The 22203-nt window shown below is 39.5% G+C and overlaps 1 protein-coding gene across 1 annotated transcript in view; it reads right to left on the bottom strand.

The window, feature by feature from the left end:
- Positions 1–1088: 1088 nt before the first annotated feature.
- The window catches only part of mao (monoamine oxidase), a 43770-nt gene continuing 22655 nt past the window's right edge, over positions 1089–22203 (bottom strand). Inside the window, exons 4-15 of the mRNA XM_075480151.1 lie at positions 14263–14367; positions 14080–14171; positions 13758–13899; positions 12641–12790; positions 11024–11183; positions 10857–10953; positions 9060–9113; positions 8915–8972; positions 8735–8832; positions 7910–8021; positions 5567–5629; positions 1089–4309 (exon numbers count right to left, since the gene is read on the bottom strand). Of these exons, the coding sequence (XP_075336266.1) occupies positions 4154–4309; positions 5567–5629; positions 7910–8021; positions 8735–8832; positions 8915–8972; positions 9060–9113; positions 10857–10953; positions 11024–11183; positions 12641–12790; positions 13758–13899; positions 14080–14171; positions 14263–14367 (1287 nt within the window). The 3' untranslated portion in view covers positions 1089–4153. The remainder of the gene's footprint in view (positions 4310–5566; positions 5630–7909; positions 8022–8734; positions 8833–8914; positions 8973–9059; positions 9114–10856; positions 10954–11023; positions 11184–12640; positions 12791–13757; positions 13900–14079; positions 14172–14262; positions 14368–22203) is intronic.

Consider the following 22203-nt stretch of genomic DNA (forward strand, 5'->3'; position numbering starts at 1 on the left):
TTAGGATTTCATTAGAGCAGAGCGACAGTCTGGAGATGCTTTAAGTTCAGATTACCAAAACTTGTCTCACAAGGGACGAGCACACGTTCATTTGTCACTGTTTTAATGAGCTCTTTTGAATTATCCTTTTTATATTGACAGTGTAACCCATTGGGCCTCATTTAGGCAAGGCAAGGCAAGGCAATTTTATTTATAGAGCACAATTCATACACAGGGCAATTCAAAGTGCTTTACAGCTACATAAAATCACAAGAAGGCAATAAAACCATTAAAAAGGAATAAAAAAAATAAAAGAAAAGAAAGAAATTAAAAAAGAAAGAAATTTAAAACCCATTAAAATAATCATTAAGTAATTAAAAAGTGAAGAGTGCAGATAAAATACTTTCAGGTGTCATATGCACAGCTAAATAGAACTGTTTTCAGCCTGGATTTAAACATTGTCAGAGTTGAGGCCTGTCTCACATCTTCTGGAAGACTGTTCCAGATTTTAGGAGCATAAAACTGAAACGCAGCCTCACCTTGTTTAGTCCTGACTCTGGGCCCCAGCAGGAGACCCCTCCCTGAGGTTCTCAGAGCCCGAGTTGGTTCATATGGCTCTAACATGTCAGAGATGTACTTTGGTGCTTGACCATGAAGAGACTTGTACACAAGCAGAGCTGTTTTAAAGTCTATTCTCTGAGCGACAGGAAGCCAGTGCAGAGACCTGAGCACTGGACTAATATGGTCGTATTTCCGGGTTCTAGTCAGGACTCGAGCAGCAGCGTTCTGGATGTACTGCAGCTGTCTTACAGCCCGTTTAGAGAGCCCAGTGAGCAGGCCGTTACAGTAGTAGTGGAGATGTGTCCTGTCCAGCCAGCCTATACTTGATTGAAATTGATGAGAAATAAATCAAATATCAGCCAAAATTGGTGTCTATTTGATATCATTTATGTCCTCCTGAAATATCTACTGTACACAGAATTTAAATTCTTTTTAAAACCCAACATATATAACATTTCTAAAATGAGTTGAAGTACTCCAGTCTTTTCTATACCCACCCTGCTATGTGGGTGCGTATGAATCAAACACACAAAGATGGACACAACCAGTTTAAGACGAGTAAAAGATTTATTTCACATTTTTCTTTTAAATATCACCAGCTTTGTTTGAGGAATTAAAGACATCAAAGAACAGGTCACAGGAGCAGTTAAGAAGGCTCATTTACACAGAAGGACAAGAGGTACAGTCTCTGGAAAAATCAGATAATGTGGGTTATGCTTGCTGATGGTTTGGTGTCAGTACTGTAGTTTATGAAGGATGGACAGAGCGTGCTGGCTTTGTTCACTGGCATTAGCCAAGTGTTAAGAATGAGTTTAGAGGTGGACTAAAACACGAGTTACAGCATTATCAAAGCCTCATTTCAAGAGTTGGCCTGGAAGAACGCATAAAAACTGCAAGTACTCGGATAAAGAGGCGAGATGGTCAATGATCTGTGTATGAGGGTTAAAGTTAAGCAGCCAGAGAGACACTGGGGCACCAGAACAAGGGGAAACACATAGTGAAGCCCTGACATCACAATACACAGCTCACACAGACTTGGCTTCACTGGAGATAAGCAGTTTGATCGCCCGAACAGTCAAGAGATCTATTATTCACAGCTGATGCTGAGTTTATACACCTGGTTTAACCTGAGTCAAGTTTATAGTGAGGACATAACTCAGGTAATATAAAGGGCATGTAAAAATGAAAGGTTTTGGACAAACTTACAGGGACGTGGTGTTAAGTCGCCCCCTCTATATTGATAGTTACTGATGATGCCTTAAACCTATGACCTGGTTCATCTCACCTTTGCAAGCGGGGAAGGACGGGGGAGAAAAGTGTAAGAGTCACACAGGCACTTGAGAAAAATGACAAAACACTACGACTTCCATTAAGGCACAACAGATAAACTACACTCACAGACAGCAGTCTTTGGGACAAGAACAGGATTCTTGCTGTGGGCACACAGAGCCGCACACACTGTACAGTGCTCTGAACACAGACGTGAATGTAAGATCGCTCTTCTTCACATGTGCCTCCGAAGTCGGGGTAACCCTAATCCTAACCCATTTCCAATAAGAAAAAAGCACAACTTCTACTCTGATGATGCATGTCAGAGTGCATGTTCCTGTTGAAGTTTACTGTGAGGATCAGCTGTGATTTTCAGCTATTAAAACTAAATAATGCGATAAAATATCTGATAGGTGCAATAAGAACTGTAGTCTGGACATTTCTTGTCATGTATGACCGCACTGAATTAACTTCCATGGATAGATAAAATGTCCCTTTTGGGCTTTTCTTTAAAAAACACATTATGTGGCTTTGTTTAGTTGCAATGAAACTTTTTGTGTTAATCTATACTGTGACTAAAATGGTAATAATATACATGTTCAAAAATCTTAATCTTAATAAAACATTTAATAAGGGTTAATCTATTCTGAAGAAAATACATTCGAGTGCATTACACCTACCAAAAGATAACCATACAGAGCAGCTTTACAGGACTACATACCCCTACATACAGGTTTTAATTTAAAGAATAAGGCTAACATTATTCCTCTTATTCTTATCTTGAAGCTGTGGTTTTCTTTATTGTTTCTTTTTGTTGTTAACAAATCCCATGAAATCTGATGACAAATCTTTAAATGGGTCCTAAATAGAAACATTGCCTTTGTATAGGACTACTTCCCATATAAATTGAAACAGGAGTAAAATCTAGGATGAATTAAAGGTTAAAATAAATTACAGTATGGACTCTTATTTAGTGGTGTTGTGTTTGATAGTATGAACTTGAGTTGATACATGGGCTGGACATGTTTTAGCTAATCCTGATAATAATCCTGATGCTGTCAAACTTCATAAAATACAAGGAAAAGACAAAGACTAGATAGCTAGCAACCCTGGTGTGTTGATGTTGGTGTCTACAATTTGTTCATAAATTAATACTAATGTATGTGTCATACAAATGTGGCTCTCAAAATCAGATGCAACTCATATGCTGCACATATTAAAGAAATATACTTATTCAGTGTGCACAGCAAGCCTTTAGCACTGACAGACAGGATAAACATAAAATGTAAACACTGGGCAAAAAAAAACCTGGTATAGTCTGAATGCCCAAAACAAAAAGGGTCCCAAATGTCTCAAGCAAAAAACAAATATTGAAGCGAACACAAAATGGCGTTGTAAATCAGAACTGAACAGAGAATGGGAGGGTACATCACGCCGTCTTGCAGGCTGGGACCGGAACACCAACATCAGTGCTGATATCCAAACCTATTTAGTATTTAGACTTAATTTTGTTGTTCTAAGGAGAATTTATATTAGTCGAATGATCTAAAGGTGTGACTAACTGATGCGTTTCTAATGATATCTGACATAGGTAGAGCTCCTTTGCTCAAAGACAACAGCAACATCAGGCCATTCTTGATAAAAGCATTAAATAATCGCTGATTTTTGTTTGTTATTTTTGGGTCATCTCATGGGATTTGTTGACACAAAGTCAGAATATGACAGAATAACCTCAGCCTTATCCCTGATCCTCCTTAATGATGTTGAATGGGCGATGGCACAGCTCTACGCTCCTCTGATGCTACTCGAGCTCATCACACGGCTACAGCTGTTTGGCCTGAATTAATCAGCACCTAAAATCAGCAGAGGTAATTAGACACAGTGGAAACACATGCACACACATTTTGACAAACACACACTCAGACATAGCTCATACACACAAGTAAGCATGATGAGTTAATCAACTCACATGTAATCAAGAATGTGAATGTCATTGGCAATGTATGAAATAGTAGTAGATATATATATATATTTCCTATTCAGATTTTTTTCCGTCAATGGTTTCACTGACTTTCAGATTAATTGTCAATTTGAAAAGATCCCCTCTCAAACTACATCTCTTGACTTCTAATCACTCTTTGTCTCAATCATTCGGGTGGTTTCATGTTTTTGCATGAGCTGAACAGTCTTCTTATGTAGCACAGTGTTTAAAAAACAAACAAAAACAAACTACACCCTATGTAGTTGATTACTTTGCACCAGAAGTGCACGAGTACAGTTGATTTAGCCTTCCCATATGTTCCCTTGAGATGGAGATGAGATGGATGAGATGGGTGTAAGCAGTTTAACTTTGTGGCAGGAGGCCCTTCTTGTAGGCCACCAGGCCTGCTGCGGCAGCAACAGACAGGAAGGTGGAGACCCCCATCAGCTTGAAGAAACCTCCAACTGAAGGCAAATTCCTCTCCCAGAAGGTGGTGTCGAATGGGAGTGCTGGGACTTCCTGAATGAGGGAGGGAAGGAGGAAAGTTACAGTTGAACTGATTTATGATGGTTAAGTTTTATTAAATATCCTACTGAGCAAAGTGACTCAAATAAAATCTGGATCTCAGTCATGGATTTTCAAAGTGGGAAATGGGATAAAGAGCATGGAAAATCGACCTGTTCAGTCAAGTTTATCTTTATAGCACATCAATAATACATTCAGTTGACCAAAGTGCTGTACAATCTATACAAATATAGCTACAATAAATCACGAAATCAGTGATAAATATAAAGTCAAATAAACAATAAAGCATTGAATAAAAGTGGAGTCAAATAAATAAACTTTGCTTGGATGATAAAAGCCAGCACAAAGAAATGTTTTCAGCAATGTTTTAGAATGATCAAGGCAGCTCGTCTGTAAAAAGGTAGGTTTCCACAGATTAGGGACTGCCGCTGAAAAGGTTCTGTCGTCTCTATTTTTTAGTCTTAATCCTGGACTTTGTGAGGAAGCGTGAGGCAGTAAAAGTTTGGACAAGCAGGGTGTACCATGCTTTGGATTTTTTTTAACTGGAACCTGAAATGGACTGGACACCAGTGAGGCCACTACAGGTGTGATGTGATAAATCTTTTCTTTCCTGTCAGAATACAGCTGCAGCGTTTTGAACAATCTGCAGGCAACAAAGTGACAATAATCTAAACAAAATAGAAAGAAAAGGTTAATTACTCTCTCAGAGTCATGTAGATGAGAAATGGCCTTCACCTTACAAAGGAGCTTTAATGGATCAAAGCTGGTCTTGACAGGTGAGCTAATCTGTTTGTCAAATTTGAAGATACATTATGTCGGTGGCACTTCTCTACCTAAAAGCTTGGACAAGCCAAATAAAATCATTTCTATTTTGCTTTTGTTCAGGTTGAGGTAGTTTATCTCTATCATTGTGCATCTCTAAGACAGTTCAGCTACCCTGAAGAGTTTTCTATAGACAGACAGATCAGTTGATCATCTAACAAACAATGAAAAGAGATATTTTACTTTAAAAAAATACAACCCTACAGAATCATATATAATGAGAAGGGAATGGGGGCTCAGAGTATAGCCTTGAGGAACCCCACAACTAATACCGCCTACATAGATAGAGAAACTCCTGTCTGATAGATAAGACTGGAAACATTTAAGGGCTGTATCTTTCATGTCCACACACGAGTCATACATTACTGGTATCTGATAGTATGTTGGGGTCAAAGCTTTGGATTACATATAAAACAATACGTTTCTTACCTGAGACTCAGGCTCTGACATCCAGACCTGACTCTGGTGGATTTTACCCATAGCACACATGACCTGCAAAAACACATTGGTTTTCTCAGTCAGGACACTCCCATAAAATCTATCCACCACAAAAATGTATTTCAGCATATACGTTTCAGTTTGTGAACCCTGATGACTACACTGTCCTTTTGCCCCCATAAATTCCCCAGCAAATCCTGGGGGTAGCTATATGACAAAGCCTACACATATTACAAAACTGACAAAGATGTGCAGCTGAAACTTGTAAATTTAACTGTTCTTTTCTCATATGAACTATTAAATGTTAAAAAAAAGAAAGGAAGGCTTCCAAAAATCACAGCCCTTGATAAGTGAGATGTAGAGGCAGAAATATTGTAGGTGGAGGAAGCATTTAGACCCCTTACCCATTCAGAGCTTAGGGAACATGTTTTTTTTTTTTTGTTGGAAAAGATTATAAAATAAAACATTTTCCCCAGGTTTTTCCTAATTTAAGTAAAAACTTTAGGTCTTAACGTGCCAATGTTGAGAATTCCAAATAAAACACATATCTAAAGATATCAAAAAGATTGAGTTAAATTATTTAAATGCTAATTTATCACTCCAAATTTTAGTAGAATGGGTTAATCATTAAAAATACAGGAAGTATATTTTACTAGGGCAAAGTACCTAAATCATCACCACAACTGAACACATATTAAGATCTTGTTCTTCCGTTAAAGTACCAAATACAATATAACATCATCCCCAACTGAAAGTACTGTAAGTATTCAAAATATAAGCACTGAACTGGTACCTCATTTTACTGAAAGCATCTATCATGGTTGAACTGTTTAATGTGACAGTTACATTTCTACCTATGTTATTGTTTCAAAAAGAAGCTGATCAGAAGATATTTATGCTGGAACAGGTCATGTGCATGAAAGGTTAACTTAAAAAATATCTACAGCTAATAACAAAGAGCGTTTTGCACAGATGTTCATGTGCAATCAGAAATATTTAACTATATTTTCTATACTGAATGGAATATGAGGGATATTCTTGTTGTTTCATCCACATCATGAGAAGCAGGCTGATGTATTTGTGTAGAGCAGCTAGTATCATTCAGGTGAAAGAGTTGATTTTGACAGCAGCTTCAATTAGGCTGATGAGGTCAAAAATTAAACTAATCTAACCTGGTATGTAGACAACAGCTCTAGTTGTGTGAAAAACTCTTCACCCACCCTTATTTCTTTATATTTCCTCCAAGGAAAAGTGGTCTTGAGCAATAGTTCTCCAGGCTTTCTGAAGGTCTTTTCTTCAAAAGTTTTGTCTGGAAATTGGCTGCATTTTCTCTTATTTTCAATCCAGTCCTTGTACCTGACTATGCTCAGAGGAACGTATCTTTTATTTGTTGAGCAAACCTAAAACTGAATTTGAATCATTGAAGCACAAAAAAGACAACTAACTCAATAGATGAATCACTGCTGTGTCTACAGATAACAGACAACTTAGCAAAGAAACAAATTCAAATTGTACCTTTAGGAACTTTGATATTAGCAGCATGTCACAAAGATGCATAATTTTGTTTGTATAGTTTTTAAGTTGCATCCACTAAACAACCTTGTTTAGAATCAACAACAAGGTGATTTCCAAAGAGCTATTATCTGAAAACTTGGCATGTCTCAACATGGTTAAAAATCCTACGAAACTCCAGTAGTAGAGGACAAGAAGTGTCAGGCCAAATCAAACTATCTACTACTACTACAGCAGATGGAAAGTATCTGAAAGTGATGTCCTTAAGAAAGAGGAAAGACCTGACACAGGAGCTGAGAGATGCATCTGGACCTTCAGCTGATCCATCTGCTGTTGGCCCAAGCCTCATCGTAATGGGCTCCATGGAAGGGTGGCTGTCAAGAAGCCGTTCTTAAGGAAGGGAAACAGGGAGAAAAGGCTGAGCTGTGCCAAAGGACACAAGAAGTGGGCTGAAAATCAGTGGCAGCAGGTCTGATGGAGGGATGAATCCTCCCCAGAGCCCGGAGCTCAACATTACTGAAGCAGTGTGGGATCATGTTGGCAGAGAACGCAACAAAAGGCAGCCCACATCCAAAGAAGAGCTTTGGGATGTCCTTCAAGAAGCCTGGAGAACTATTCCTGAAGACTCCTTAAAGAAATGACAGAAAGCTTGTCTAAGAGGGTTCAGGCTGTGTTGGAGAATAAAGGTTCTCAGACCAAATATTCACTTTCAAGCTTGTACTCTGTATAAACATTTCCTGTATTTCCATTTATGTTTGCCCATACATTACTACATCGCTGCACTCTTTCCCTCTTTTTTTTGTTAATAAATATAGAAATGACCTCTCTGGCTGCCCTTTCTCCAGCTTGTACTGCCCCCTCCATGTATCCACTCCATTCTGTGGCCGTCTCTGTGCCTGCAAAGTACAACCTGCCCACCGGCTCCCTCAGCACTCTGCAGACAGGAGAAGACAGAACACATGAGAGGTTAATCAGACTTAAAAACGGTTTTGCTTTCACTGCTTTTAATTAAGTTTTTTTTTTAACAGTTGCTTACAATCTACTCAAACATATCTGCTTTCATTCATTATATTTGTAATATCTTCTCCACATCAGTGCTTGTTGTAAAGCACGTTCAGTTGTTTGTGCCTATTTGAAAATTAATTTAATTTGGGTTTAATTTTTCTCAAGGTATAAAGTGCATTTGAGGAAAAAAAAGCTTTAAACTGTACATTTATTTATAAAGTAACCAAAAAACAGCTTTAATATCCACCTAAAGCTCCTCTGGATGGACTATTGTGCCTAAGATTTGTTCACATGAAGTTTGTGTGAACAAGAGTTTAGCAGAATATTAATTTTCTTTACATTATGGAGATAAATAAAGTAATTCATGCTTATTAATCTAATTACACACGTTTAGTTCAGTTTGAGCTATTAACCATGATTTGGTGACGTTGGTGGTAATTGAGCATTAAATATGGGAAAGCTACATCAAGCAGATACAAGCCCAAAGCAGCAACTACACAGAGCTTGATGAACATGGGATTTATCACGTTGATCATGTTTTCTCAGGAAAAACAAGTCTGGATTTGGACAAAGACACAATATCCACCAAACACCTTCACCAGCCACTGAGCAAACGCAGGGCTGCACATCTGTGTGACTCACTTGCCAAACTGGGTAAGGATTCCTGGGGGGAAATAGGCTGTGTAACACCCCCCGGAGTACTCCTCTTCACACCAGTTCTTCTCCTCATAATGCACCGGCTGAAGCACAGAAGTGGAGACATGAACGGTTAAAACAAGCGAGGGGATTCCACTGCTGCTGTTTCTCTGCATTCAGACTTACATGCAGAGCCTCCTCTGAGCCCAGCACTTTAGAGTAATTCTCACAGATCTTCCTCATCCTAAAATAAAACAACACAAGAGTTTGGATTAGACCAGTCCTGCAGCTTGAGAAACTGTATTTATTTGCTGTGGTCATGTTTTTTAACCTCTCTTCCTTGGACAGGAGACACAGCTTTCTGCACTTTCGAGCGAGGATGAATCTGGGGAGGAAGAAAAGGGAAAAAGAGGGATAAATTTGTTACACACTACATGGCCACATGTGGATAGTGGTATTTTCTTAGTTTCCCAAAATATACAAAGACTGTAACACGCTTCTAAATTTGTGGCTCTGGTTTGAGGAAGGCATTCAAGCCCCTACTGGTAAAACTAAAGTTCGTAAGAAAAAGCTTGTTGAAGAACTTTAGCAGCATTTCGAAAGGTCTCGTGTCACTTTCGCTCTTAAAAATTCAAATCTAAAATAAAAGAAACCAACAAACGACTGTGCACATGTGCACTAAAGATAAAAGAGTCTGCTCTGGTTGATGCTACAGACATTGCAAGGATTTTTGCACCAGTCACAGGCATAAATACATGTTTACGACTAAAGCAACGGCATTAGGACAAGTATGGAACTACTCTGCAGTTAAAAAGGAGATTATTTCAATTCGATTAATGCAAACACAGCAACCACAGTGGGTACAATCAACACAAAGCATTTACTCCATTTTAGTTTCTCTCTGAATTTGCTTTGTTGCTTTGGGTATCACACGGATAGGCATTTTAGGCAACTTTTTCCACAATGGGAAGGTTTTTACTGAAATAAAAACATTTTAGATCTACTTCTACATAAGACTGAATTTCTAACAAGTTTGTTGACCATGTAACATTCATATCAACTCCAGGTAGGTCTTAAACACATAGGTCATCTGCTGTCTGACTCACTTGAAGTGTTGCGGGGAGAAGGCTAGAATTTAAAATAGGAAAGCTCTTGAAACAGACGCAGCTAAATATGCAAATATTGGCAACTTTTTCACTAAAATGAGCCCGCGGTTTGTAACGTCAAATCAGGACGATGAAACGGGTGAGGCAATATGTTGAACTTTGCCTGCAAACCTCCGTTCAAGTTAAATAATTATCAAGTCAATGAATTGCGTGACATTGTGGCATATAACGTGACTTTATATAATTTAAATAATAGTATGATGCGACGACACATAACTGGGAAACTTTGTCTTGTAGCCCCTGAAGCAAGATATAGCACCAAGCACCAGCCATGCGCCCACAAGTCCAGAGAGGGCAAGTAGGATTGAGTGAATATTATTAGAATTAATATAATGAAAAGTATGGTGTAGACCTGCTCTATGAAAAGTGCCCTGAGATGCTAGATGATTCAGCACTAGATTAGTGAAACTGACCTGACTTGATCAGAAGGCTTTGTAAAAAGAGGAGATTTGTGCTGAGAATTATGACCATTTTTAAAATGAGATTTAGTGTCAGAAGCAGAGCCAGTAGTGATGAGGGGACTGCGTGTGTGAACAAGCAAGTATTAGTTCCAATATAACCACTTTCTATGCCCAAACAATAGTAGTGACCCGTTATATCTTTTATCATCGAAAGTAAGATAAATACGCAAAGCCCACAATTCAAAGGGAATAGGATAAAAAAGTAATATGAAATAAAACTGCATATTTTGCCATTGAAAATACCTTAATTGTTTAAGTCAAAATGTGTTTTCCACATCAAATGTAAGGTTATAATTACACGATTTTAATAATAGGTTATGATCTAAAGTGGGCCGGTCTGAGGCATCAAACTCCAGGGCTGGAAATGAGTCCCACTCCGGCCCTGGTGACCTGTATGACTGAATGCTGTCGCTTTACAAGTCTCCTGTCTGAAAACAGCTGTTAACAGAAAAAGATTATGAGAAACTTATCCTCGAGTTGTAAGTATGCACCTGGACTCACCCCATAATAGCAGGAACACTCCCATCAGGCTTTGTGTCATCCAGCGTCAGGCCAATGGGAGCTCCCTCCTCTTCGATCACCATGGTGCCGCAGTAACCTGGTAACACAACCACATGTTAAACCAACATCGCATCCTTTCACCACTGCTCCGTCCGCTTCCTGCCTACCCTTCTTCCTCCAGAAGTTCTCCTTGTAGTACACCATGCACTTGATGACGGAGCCCATGGGGACACGGTTGATCAGTTGGTTTCTCAGTGGGGGCAGCTCGGGATTGAAGTGCATCTTCAGGTTCATTGCGGGAGGAGTGGCCACAATCACATACCTGGCCTAAAGCAAAAACAAGACAGGCTTAAAACAACAGCAAAGAAACAAATACAGGACAGGACAGTGTGTGCTGTATCTGCTGTGACAGCTTGTTGCTAATCAACCAGTAGATGGCAGCAAAAGAGCGTGTGTTACATCCACACTCCCTCTAAATACTTACAACAGAACAGTATTATGTTTAGAACAAATACATCTGCTGTGCTGCCACAAAGAAATGCACATACTCCTGAGAATAATATCCTGACAGGTTACACCTTTCAATTCATGTTTAAGTAAGATTTTAGCTGTAAATTTCTGACATACAGCTAATTAAATCAGTTCAGTGGCTCCTGAGCTAAAGGCTGTGTCCCATTAAGGGGACAAAATCCAACCTTTTCCCCGATAACTAAGTATCTTTTTTTTGGTTGCTTACAGTAGTCTATGTGAAACCATCAAAGTTTAGAGTGAAAACAGTAACCGTTGATAAATGTGGAAGAAGAATGTAGAAGAACAATATTTTAGTCGTGAAAAAAAGCGGAAAGTACCGACAAAAACTCAAAATTATACTGAAGAACGGTATGTAAAAACAGAACTGAATGACTTGCAAACTATTCAAACCCCTTATCCAGGTGAATTTACAGGAAAGACAACATGTCGGTGCTGAAACTAAGAAGCCAAATAGTTTTCTTGAAAAACACAAGCTCAAATATTAGGTTTAATGCATGTCAGCAACATGCATTAAAAAATGGTGTATGCTCCTGAAAACAAAAAAACAATATCACCTGGTAGAAAATATCCCAACTAATTAGGTTAGTTGTCAACATAACTGGGTTCACAGAGAGCATAAGACAGGCTGAGTTTTGTAAAGATGAGATGAGTTCACCTCTGTGTGGACCAATAGTTCATAGGTGTGTCTTTATATATACATAAATGTACTGAATGATTTTAATATTAAAAGAATGAAAAATCAATATCAAGTTGAACATGTATCGATATTTGATATAAGTATATAAACACTAATTGTAGATTGGGTTTTACAATTAATTAACTATACAGCAATACTTTTCTTCCAGTTTTATATCTGCATCAGGATGATATTCTCATTGTGAAGGGTTCTGGCCATGATAATAGCGAAGTGAGAACCTGATATTGAGGCGACTGTAATAGTTTGACAATTTAAAAACAACCAGCATGATATATCAGCCATCTGCTGCCCGGGTTTCTAAGCCTGAAAAACCTGTATCGGTTAACCTCCACTGAAAACATTTGGAGCAAATATTGAAATTCAAAATATAACAAAGGAGGTCCCAAACTGTTAAGCAGATTAATAGATCAAGCAAGAAAGGGAAACATTTCTGTTTTCAAATTACTGGTTTTATTAAACTCGAGGATGAGCAGATATTTTAAAGCTGTCTTTGCACCGTGTTAAATGATTGCCATGTGGTTGCATTGTGCAGTAAAAGTGTCGTTGGTCCACTCACGCTGTAGGTCTGTTTGTTCACCGTCTCCACCACCACCATGTCTCCGCTCTGGTCGATCCTGTAGACCGGTGACTCCAGCTTCACGCGGTCACCCAGCTCGTTGGCCATGCCCTCACTGATCTGACCGGAGCCACCTGCAAATTTCCTCTCCTTTGCAGGTGGAGGAAGAGAGCAAGAGTCAGTCACCGCTGAAGATGCAGCCTGTAGTTTGTTTTTTCACTGTCCATCTGATCCTGCTGAGTACGACTCCTCCGCTGCTTAGGAGGGAAGTTGATAAGATCTGCTGGCTTTCCAGGTATTTCGATTCATTATTCTCAATCTTCCCTGTTTTTTTCTTCACTACAAATTTGTGTTTGTACAGATCAGGCCAGTAACAGCTGTATGATAAAGAGAGACCAAGGGAGTGGAGAGGGATGCCACTGTGGCATTTGAACAAATTTGCCTGCCAGTCGGGTATTTTTTCACAGTGTTAGTGATAAAAATGCACCGAAACCAAATGTGATGTACATTTTTTCTAATAATCCCTCCCTGCTTTAAATATCTAAAACAACTGCACACACTTCTGTACATGTTTCATCAACATATGCACATGTCCTAAGTGCTCCAGCAAACAGGAAATGGCATCAGAGCTCACTACAGTGTCATCTGTTTACAGAAACACAATCGCACTCCTCGGTGGCCATGGCAACAGGGTCACTCAGCTTTGGAAAGTACAGCAGTGCAGCGAGCTCTGCCAGCACGGCAAGAAAGCATCTTTTGTCAGGCTCATAATTATTCTGGGCGGATGCAGAGCAGGCGAAGGTAAAAGTATTGGATCAGATTTAGGATCTCTCTGATGCTCAGCCTCTTGTTCCTCATAAGTGATTTCTTCTTTGCAGTACACAAAGCGCTAAGTCCACTTCTTGGCATCCCTTCTGCTCCATCCTCTGTAATTTAGAGAGATTTCCTGGAAATCTGATCACAACAAAAGGGAGTTTTCTGCTTCTCTCCCAAATTAAGTGGATTCCAGTGAAGATTTTCACACGGCGATTTAGCGTTTTAGTTTCTTGAACGGACATGTTTTTGGATTTTGATGCACTTTCAAGACTGTTTGGCAAAAAACTAAAAACAGACCTACCTGTCCTCCGTTCGTGGTGGAGAAGATCCTCATGGTTCCTCCGCACTGTTTGACATACCAGAGGAACCACAGGGCCGACACCTCGTGGGGTTCCGACGTCACGTTCACGTTGACGAACAGAGTTGCGAAGCGACGAACAGTGCTGGGAGAAGGAAAAATAACACCTCAGTAGATATACTGTTGCTGCAGACACATTACATTTATACCCTGAAGATTTGTGCCTTTACTCAGTGTCCAGTAAATATCAAGAAGCTTAGTTAGAATTACAAAACATAGGTGAGGACACTAAATTTCCCAACAAAGACATATTTTTTTGTGTTACCTGGTCCAGCAGACTTTTTCAAAGAGTTGCTGCATGGTCATCTTGTCCCACTCCTCAGCATGTGGAGCTCTCCAGGGCGCCTCTTTGGGAATCTGAAATCCATCAGGAGGTTCGACAAAATACAAATGTGTAGAAAATGGAAACGCATCAAAAGAACAACAGCATGTTTGTGACCGACTTTACCTCCTTGCCCATTTCATCCATTGTCCTGAAGAGGTTGTTGAAGTCCATCACGACGATGGGGTTCCACATGGGAGGGAAGGAGCCTTTGAATGGGTGAGACTTTCCCTGTTGGATCAATAAAAAAACATCATTAAGATTTCTCATAAGCATTGCTTTTGTAAGTTTAAAAGCTCGGTTTCTTTTATAAATAATACAAAACTGTGTCTGCCCTTTGCGGACAGTTCAGAGGGTGACGCTTTTCTTTATAAATCGTTCTTTATTTCATAGCAGTATTGAATATACAACCATCAAACCTTATTGAGCTGCTGACTCTGGAACTGAACAGTTTTTATATCCTGTTGTGATCTAAATGTCTGAAACTTATTTTGAGCGGCTCCCAGTTCTGCTAACAAAAAACCATAAACAGAGGCGAAACGGTTGATTGTGGAAGATTTAAAATACAAACTATAGCTGCAAGCAGCAATTATAATGGTCCACGCAGATGGTGAGCCCTTGAACTATTTACATTGTTTGACCTATTTGAGTGCTTGTGAATGTAAGATATGCAGAAACTGGAACACTGTTGGGAAGTTGAGCTCGGACACCAGGAGACTTTTATGCTTCCAGAGAGAGTGACTTAAGCAGGACTCATGGTCCCACAGACCTGTCTCTGTGTTGTTCTTAAACTGCACAGAGTGAAGGATGAGTGGTATTCAACCAGGCCAAAAGTGCAACATAAGCAATAAATCTATTCATGATGTGTGAATAGTGACTACTTAAAATGCTGGAGACAACTAAAGCGAAAGGCCCCAGCAGAGGTCACCTTAAAAAGGACTGTGTGGAAATACAACAGCCCCCCATGTGGCTCAGAAGAGCTCCAACATGAAGACACTGTGCAGACTCACAAGCTTGAAAAAGCAGTTACTGACTCCACCACTGGGAAGACTTCTTGAACGTCTAGAAATTCTGATTTAAATACTTAAAGTTAACATGTTTTCAAATTTCAGGTCTGGATGAACTTCCCGAACAACTTCAAGGGTTAGATGATCAGTGCAGAAGTTTGTGACAAGATTTTGCAAGAAAGAAACACGAAAACTTAAAAAAAAGGAAAACTCAAAGAAAAGATGCAGACGAATCCAGCAACTGAAATGATTTAATAATGAATGCAACAGCACCACTTATGGGTGCATTACCTCAAGTATGTGCTCTGGGTAATGGTGGGTAAAGTAGTCATGGAATTTTATGCTTCTAGGTCTGCTGATTTTGACAAATACTGAGAGAAAAAGTGAAAAAAAAATAAATGAAATGACAGGACCAATATGGTTCCTACAGCTTAGATGGACAGGTACTTTATCTCTTGTGGCAAATTGTCTAAAAATGTGGTAAAAAAGATCTGCCCCCTTTTGCAGACCTACATTTTGCTGAGTCAGAATGACTGGACAGGATTCAACAACTTCAAGTTCAATGAGCTTGTGCAATAACATTACAAAGTAAGAAGTCATCAACCTTGATAACAGGGTTAATAATCCATGTATATTCTTTGAATGGACTATTGCTCCATTTAAAACTAGACTATACGTTTACAACACTGTGTTAACACTGTGATGAGAGGTGAACTCTAGTAACATTTCATCATTTCTGTTCTGTGGAGGAACAGAGCTGTCTGTGTCTGCTTATACAGAAGAGTTCAATCTTTTCATTGTAAGACATCACACATTTACTCCTCTAAAAGACACAAAGATTGGCATAATAAAGATGCCTTTGTGTTAGTGCTCTCTCTTTAACAGTGAATACTGCTAAAGCAGCAGATCACTATCATTCTGTTGGAATTGGTTTGGTTTCAAGCATTATCAAACTAATAATGGTTAACCTATTAAATACACCATCTAACTTCTGAAAACTTAAATCCATTTTGCTGAAGCTCCTTTCCTGGTCACGCTGGCATAAAACAAGCACATGTTCAACTTTTCTCTGTACATTTAGTTTGTTTAACTCTGCAGGGATGTGACTTTCCGACTGTTATCTGAACTTTGAGCTTTTTTTTTCTGCCAGACTCAACTGTACCTCTTTAACTAAAACGAGCAAAATGAGCACATTTTATTACCCTTTAAGATTTAAGGTTCACTGTAAAAGAATTAAATCGAGATGAGCAGACTTGTACTGGAATGCATTTTGGAAATAAGCCACAGTGCGGGATACAAGACTATGTTTCAGGATTCATAACTCAGAGCTTGTTTGTGAACTATCCCTAGACTGGCTGAACTCTACCTTACTCTGAGTCTTTATCTTCAGCACTGCTTTGAGACCAAAAACATCCGTGACAAACACGAGTGCAAGCCGTAATTCTGTTTTTTTCTTTTTTAGTTTTCATGAGAACTTCGACTTTCCTTAACACATCTGTTTTTCTGCAGCACACACATTTACAAACAAGCTCTAACTACACACCGAGTCTGCTGTCTGATCACAGAAGTGGAATCGGAGCACATATTTAGTTCTTGTGGTACCTTAACGGGAAGTGGTACAACACAAATCGCTTTGATAATGTGGAACACACAGAACAAGACCATGATCTTTGATCAGAAGATATTCAAAGATGATAAAATGTGACATTGTGATGAAATTTGGAATGTAATCTAAAGTACAAAGGCTGTCCGATGCATTTGCCTGAGCAGAACTGGGCTGAGAGTAAAACTTTATATAATCAAAGATGTCCAGATGCGCCAGCGAGGCACACATTTCCAGCAGCTGCTTGTTCTGTGTTGAAATATATTCCAATTTCAACAGTATACTACAAGAAGATAAAAGAAAAACAACAACATTTGAACAAAAAAAATAATAAATGCTTCCAAGCAGCCAGACTTTCTCTTTTAAAGTGGCACTATAGTGAAACATGAGTTCTCCAGGCTTTCTGGAGGCTTTTCAAAGTTTTTCTTTCTTGAAAGAGTGAAAAAGCCATCGATGCTTTTTCACTCATTCTAGTTCCAGTCCTTGGACCTGACCATCTTATGGGGGAACGTGTTTTTTGTTTGTAAAGAGACTTAACACTGACCTGTGAATCATTAAAGCATAAATTAAAGCACTGAACTAAAGGAATGAACCAGCGTTGTGTCTAAACATAACAGACACCTTAGCAAGGAACCAGTTTCAAATTCAGACCAGCAGCCTGTCAAAAAGACACATCATTTGCTCCTATTTCTTTTTAATTGCATCTATGAAAAATACCAAAGAGAAACACAGCTTGACAGACATAAAACAGTATTTTTGCACCAACAAGGTGAAAATGTATCTCAGCACTGAGTGCGGAGTGTCCTGAAAAAGAAATTGAGGAAACTGGACAAGTAGAGAACAAGAGAAGAACTGGCAGGACTAAAAGCAGATGGACAGTATCTGAAAGGGATGTCCTTAAAGGTCCTATGGCATGAAATTTTTCACTTTTTAAGGTTGTTTAACATTAATATGAGTTCCTCTAGCCTGCCTGCGGTCCCCCAGTGGCTAAAAATGACGATAGACCTAAACCATGCACTGCAAATTATTCTCCACCTTTGGAAATGTGACCATGCAGATGGCCTGACCGGAGTGACAGAGAACACGACAGAAGCCACTTTTCGCAACGAAATTTGATATGGATTACCAGTGCACACCAGTAACCACTCCGGTGAGTTGATTATTTTGAAAACGGACGTTTATGGTGCTTTTACGGACCTTTTTGTACATGCATATGACTTGCCATTCTGAAGCAGGTTGAGATGAATCAAAATTAGGCAAATACCGGAGACAGCAGTAAACATCAAAAAAGCGGTGAGGGGGGTTCTAAAACATTGCAGACGACTCAGAAAAGAGGCTTAATGTTGAAAATACCGCAGTTCTCCTTTAAGGAAGGGAAACAGGGAGAAAAGGCTGAGCTGAGCTATGACACAAGAAGTGGGCTGAAAATCAGTGGCAGCAGGTCTGATGGAGGGATGAATCCTCCCCAGAGCCCGGAGCTCAACATTACTGAAGCAGTGTGGGATCATGTTGGCAGAGAACGGAACAAAAAGCAGCCGACATCCAAAGAAGCGCTTTGAGATGTCCTTCAAGAATCTTGGATAACTATTCCTGAAGACTCCTTAAAGAAATGACAGAAAGCTCGTCTAAGAGGGTTCAGGCTGTGTGAAGGCTGCGATAAAGATGTTCATTCCAAATATTTACTGTAAAGCTTGTTAGAGTTGCACAAACTCTGTTTTTGCCTCATATACTGCATTGACTGTTTTACCGGTAATATATAAAGAGATGAGGTTTGGCCCAAGACTTTTGCACGGTGCTGCAAATTCAATTCCTTGCCGTAGACAAAAACATCAGAAAACACTGAAGGATGTTTCTCCCCATAAAGATTTGACGAATGAGGCCGATTCAGCAGCTGAACCTCAGGCCGCTGCAACATGAACACAGATTCACTGAATTCTGCTGCTGTTTTTTTCATTGCACTGCAATACAAAACTCAGAGACAGACAGAGATGGATGATGATCATAACGTACAGCCTTGGACCGACATGTCTGTCTCCATGGTGATGCTGGCCAAAAATACGGAGACGGGAACATAGAGAAAGAGAGGCAGATAGGAAGAAAGAGGATGCGCGGCTGCTTCTGTTTCCACATCGATGAGCAGCAGGTCAGTCTGACCAAGCACCACATGTTCTGCATGATGGAGGGTATTTCTGACAGTAATCTATAAGATAAACAGCTTAAGGATCATCTCTTCATATGTTCTCATTGGAGTTTAAAACAAATGATCTGTTATGCAAAAGTTACAAGAGGTAAAAGAACAGTGGTTAACATCAGGTTGCACCTCTACTTCACCATCTTGGCTCTCAGTTGACGTTTCCAGATGTGTCTTTTTGATTAAATGCTGCATGTATGCTACCAGTGCCATTGGTAATTTATCTTTCATGGCATTACTGCAGGCCTCTCTGCCAGCCTGTTCTCACTCTGATGTGTTATACTCTGCGGTTTTGTCAGCGACCTTGGTGTCACAAATCAATGCATGTGCCGAATACCCCTTCCTGTAAATTTAATCCTGCAAGATGGAATGGTTCTCTTTGCAGACACAACATGGCACACAAACGGGTCAGTTTTGTCTGAAGCTGTCCACATCTGAATATAAAAAGGCCCTCGTGAGGATTCATTAAGTGATGTTGACTGTCTTTGCTATCACTGTCTTGTAACATTTTCAAACCAAAAGTAGAGAGTGAAACAATTTTGAATTCATGGATACACCTGATGAGTCAGCACGTACACAGAACTAATATCACATTCAAATAGTAAATACACCTTCCTCCAAGGGAACAAGCCTCTAAGCTACGACAACACAACGGAGGGCATCACACCAGATCCTGCAGGCTGTAAAGTTTCTGATAGGCACGAATTTTAGACATATTTAGACTAGTTTATCATTTTTGACAAGAGCAAGAGTGAGCGGAGAGTTTTCTTGTGGACCAGTAAAATTGAACACTTTTGTTTGTCTTTGAGTTGTTGCTGTCGGTTTCAGAGCCTCCATGTAAGAGACTACAGTTTGTCAACTTGTGTTTCTAAAAAATAAAAAGTGCAATGTGCTCTTTCTTGCAACCCCTAGTGCGGCACCCTCACTGCAAACTTAGCTCGTGCTTGAGCCAACGCTGGCAAATTCCTGCAACTACTGCAGGGTCCTTTGACATGGGACTAAAAGACAATTAAATCCTTAAGAGACTGATGGCAGCTGGTTTTCTACACAACTTTGCTGTGTACACAAATGCTGTGTATAAGTGGTTGTGCATGCAGCATACTGCTGGAAAGCTATCGTTGATTGATACAAAGCATTTTACAATACAGTGACTAAAACAGGTAAAATCGACAGATTGCTGTTGGATCATTTCAAATGAAACCTCAGGAAACCCATGAAGAAAAGACTGCAAAGCAACATGGCTGTAAAAAGTCCTTGTGTTTTCTGTGTAGGCTGAGGTGCAACAAGTGTACATTGCCCCTCTGCACAGTTTTTGAGAGATTATAAGGTTCTATTGTGGCCCAACGGACACCCTATCTACATCTACACATGCATTCGTCATGATAATGACGAGTCAGGGGAAAATATATCAGACACAAACAGGGAATTTACTGTGGACAATGTGGAGCCTCTGGACATGCCTTTTAGAAAAAGTTGTGAGACATTCTTTTCAGCTGTTGACATCACATTAGGACTAGGTCTAAATTTTATTTGGGTATGGCATGAATAAGTTTTAGGAACAGTTCACTACTATGAGAGGGAATGAATAACTTCCCCATTGCATTCAAAAGCCAGATGTTTGTGTGGGTGGATGTGGGTTTTGACTAATGCATTAAAGGCTTACTTTTTGAAGCACGACTGCAGCAATATTGACACCAAATTAAAACACCTTGTGCGTATTTGTTGGGCTTTTATAAATTGGCAGTATCTGACATCCTGAGAATGTGAGCAGGTTAATTATTCCCCTCTCCTGAGGAAGGGAGCGATAACATAGGCCATTTCGCCAAAGGCACAATGAAGTTCAAGAGAGAGTCACACTCTTCAGAGTAAAAAGTCCTTTTTCAGCCCAGATGCAGATACAAACTCCCACAAAATCACACCGATGACACCAGGTGATTAATTCATTCTAAAGGGAGCCATTTACATCATTTTTCATGTTGCAACACAGTTTCGTCATAGAAAAACAAATAAAACATTGTCAGTGTGTAAGCCAAACAAAGCAGAAAAAATGGAGGCAGCTCATTCCAACTCTGAAAGGGTCCACATCTGTCAGTTCAGAATGAAAACATTTCAGCTCTTTAGAAAAGACATACTTGGGAGAAAGAGCCAGTAAACACAGACGTTATTGGCTGCTCTGCTAAATTTCGACCAACAGAAATGAAACACATTAATGCTGCACCCACTTTAATTATAGCAGCAACAGGTGGTGCAGTAAAATCACAGTCAGGACCTCCATCATGGAAAAGTTTAACTTAACAGACAAGAATTCAGTTCAAAACTGATTTTCATTATGTTTTCTATTTTGTCTGGACCTGACAAGCTGGGTTTTTTTAAGAAATACTTTGAAGAATCTAAAATTAACCACAGAAATACGAGTGTACAAAAGTTCAGTGGCTTCACATGACTCCATCAGGATATTTTTATAAATAGACTAACAGTCTAAGTAAATAGGGAAATAGAGGTACTTGAATAACACCTGCTCTTGTCCTCTGTGAACGTGCAGGGCAGCCACAGTGCTGTGGGACAATCCCACGCTCCTTTCCCAATCCCTGATAAGCGGGGAGAGTATTTAATCAAAGTGTGTTTCTGCATCTCTGATAGTGATAGCTCATTAATGAATCCAATGCTGAGAGCTGCAGTGCATGTCAGGCAGTAGTTTGCTGATAAGGGAAACCGGCTCTGGCCTTTTGGATTACAATCTGCCACAGAAAAGCTGATTAGCTCCGCAGCTTGCTCAAAAGCTAACCCTAATTACACAAAGGCTTGGAACACATGCTGGTTTACTATTACTCAAACTTTTGTCATGTGAAGAAATGTAGATGTTGTCATACAGGTTGGATGGATGTGAAATGGATGTGAACACTCTGCACTCTTTTTTCTTTTCTTTTTTGTAAGATGAAACTTTTTAATGCTGAGTCTGGAGTTTATTCTTCTGAAGTGCTTTGCTAATCCAAAGCTACTTACAATCAAAACAGCGTTATAATACTCGCAAAGGCCACATATGTGTTTCAAACTCTCATGAGGTGAATTAAAGGTAATGGGCTGATTCATTCTGAGCTGCTAATGGTGAAGGAAGAAGAGTTTTAAACAGCTGACTCACTGAATTCAAGTTGGCTACTTCATCATACATTTTTTTATTCCAATGAAAACAATGTTGATTCACTACTTTTGTACATTTTAACATCAAAAGCCACTGCTTCACAACAATGTTCACAACAAATTTGATA

The sequence above is a fragment of the Odontesthes bonariensis genome, chromosome 12 (assembly GCF_027942865.1).
Source record: "Odontesthes bonariensis isolate fOdoBon6 chromosome 12, fOdoBon6.hap1, whole genome shotgun sequence".
Taxonomy (NCBI): domain Eukaryota; kingdom Metazoa; phylum Chordata; class Actinopteri; order Atheriniformes; family Atherinopsidae; genus Odontesthes; species Odontesthes bonariensis.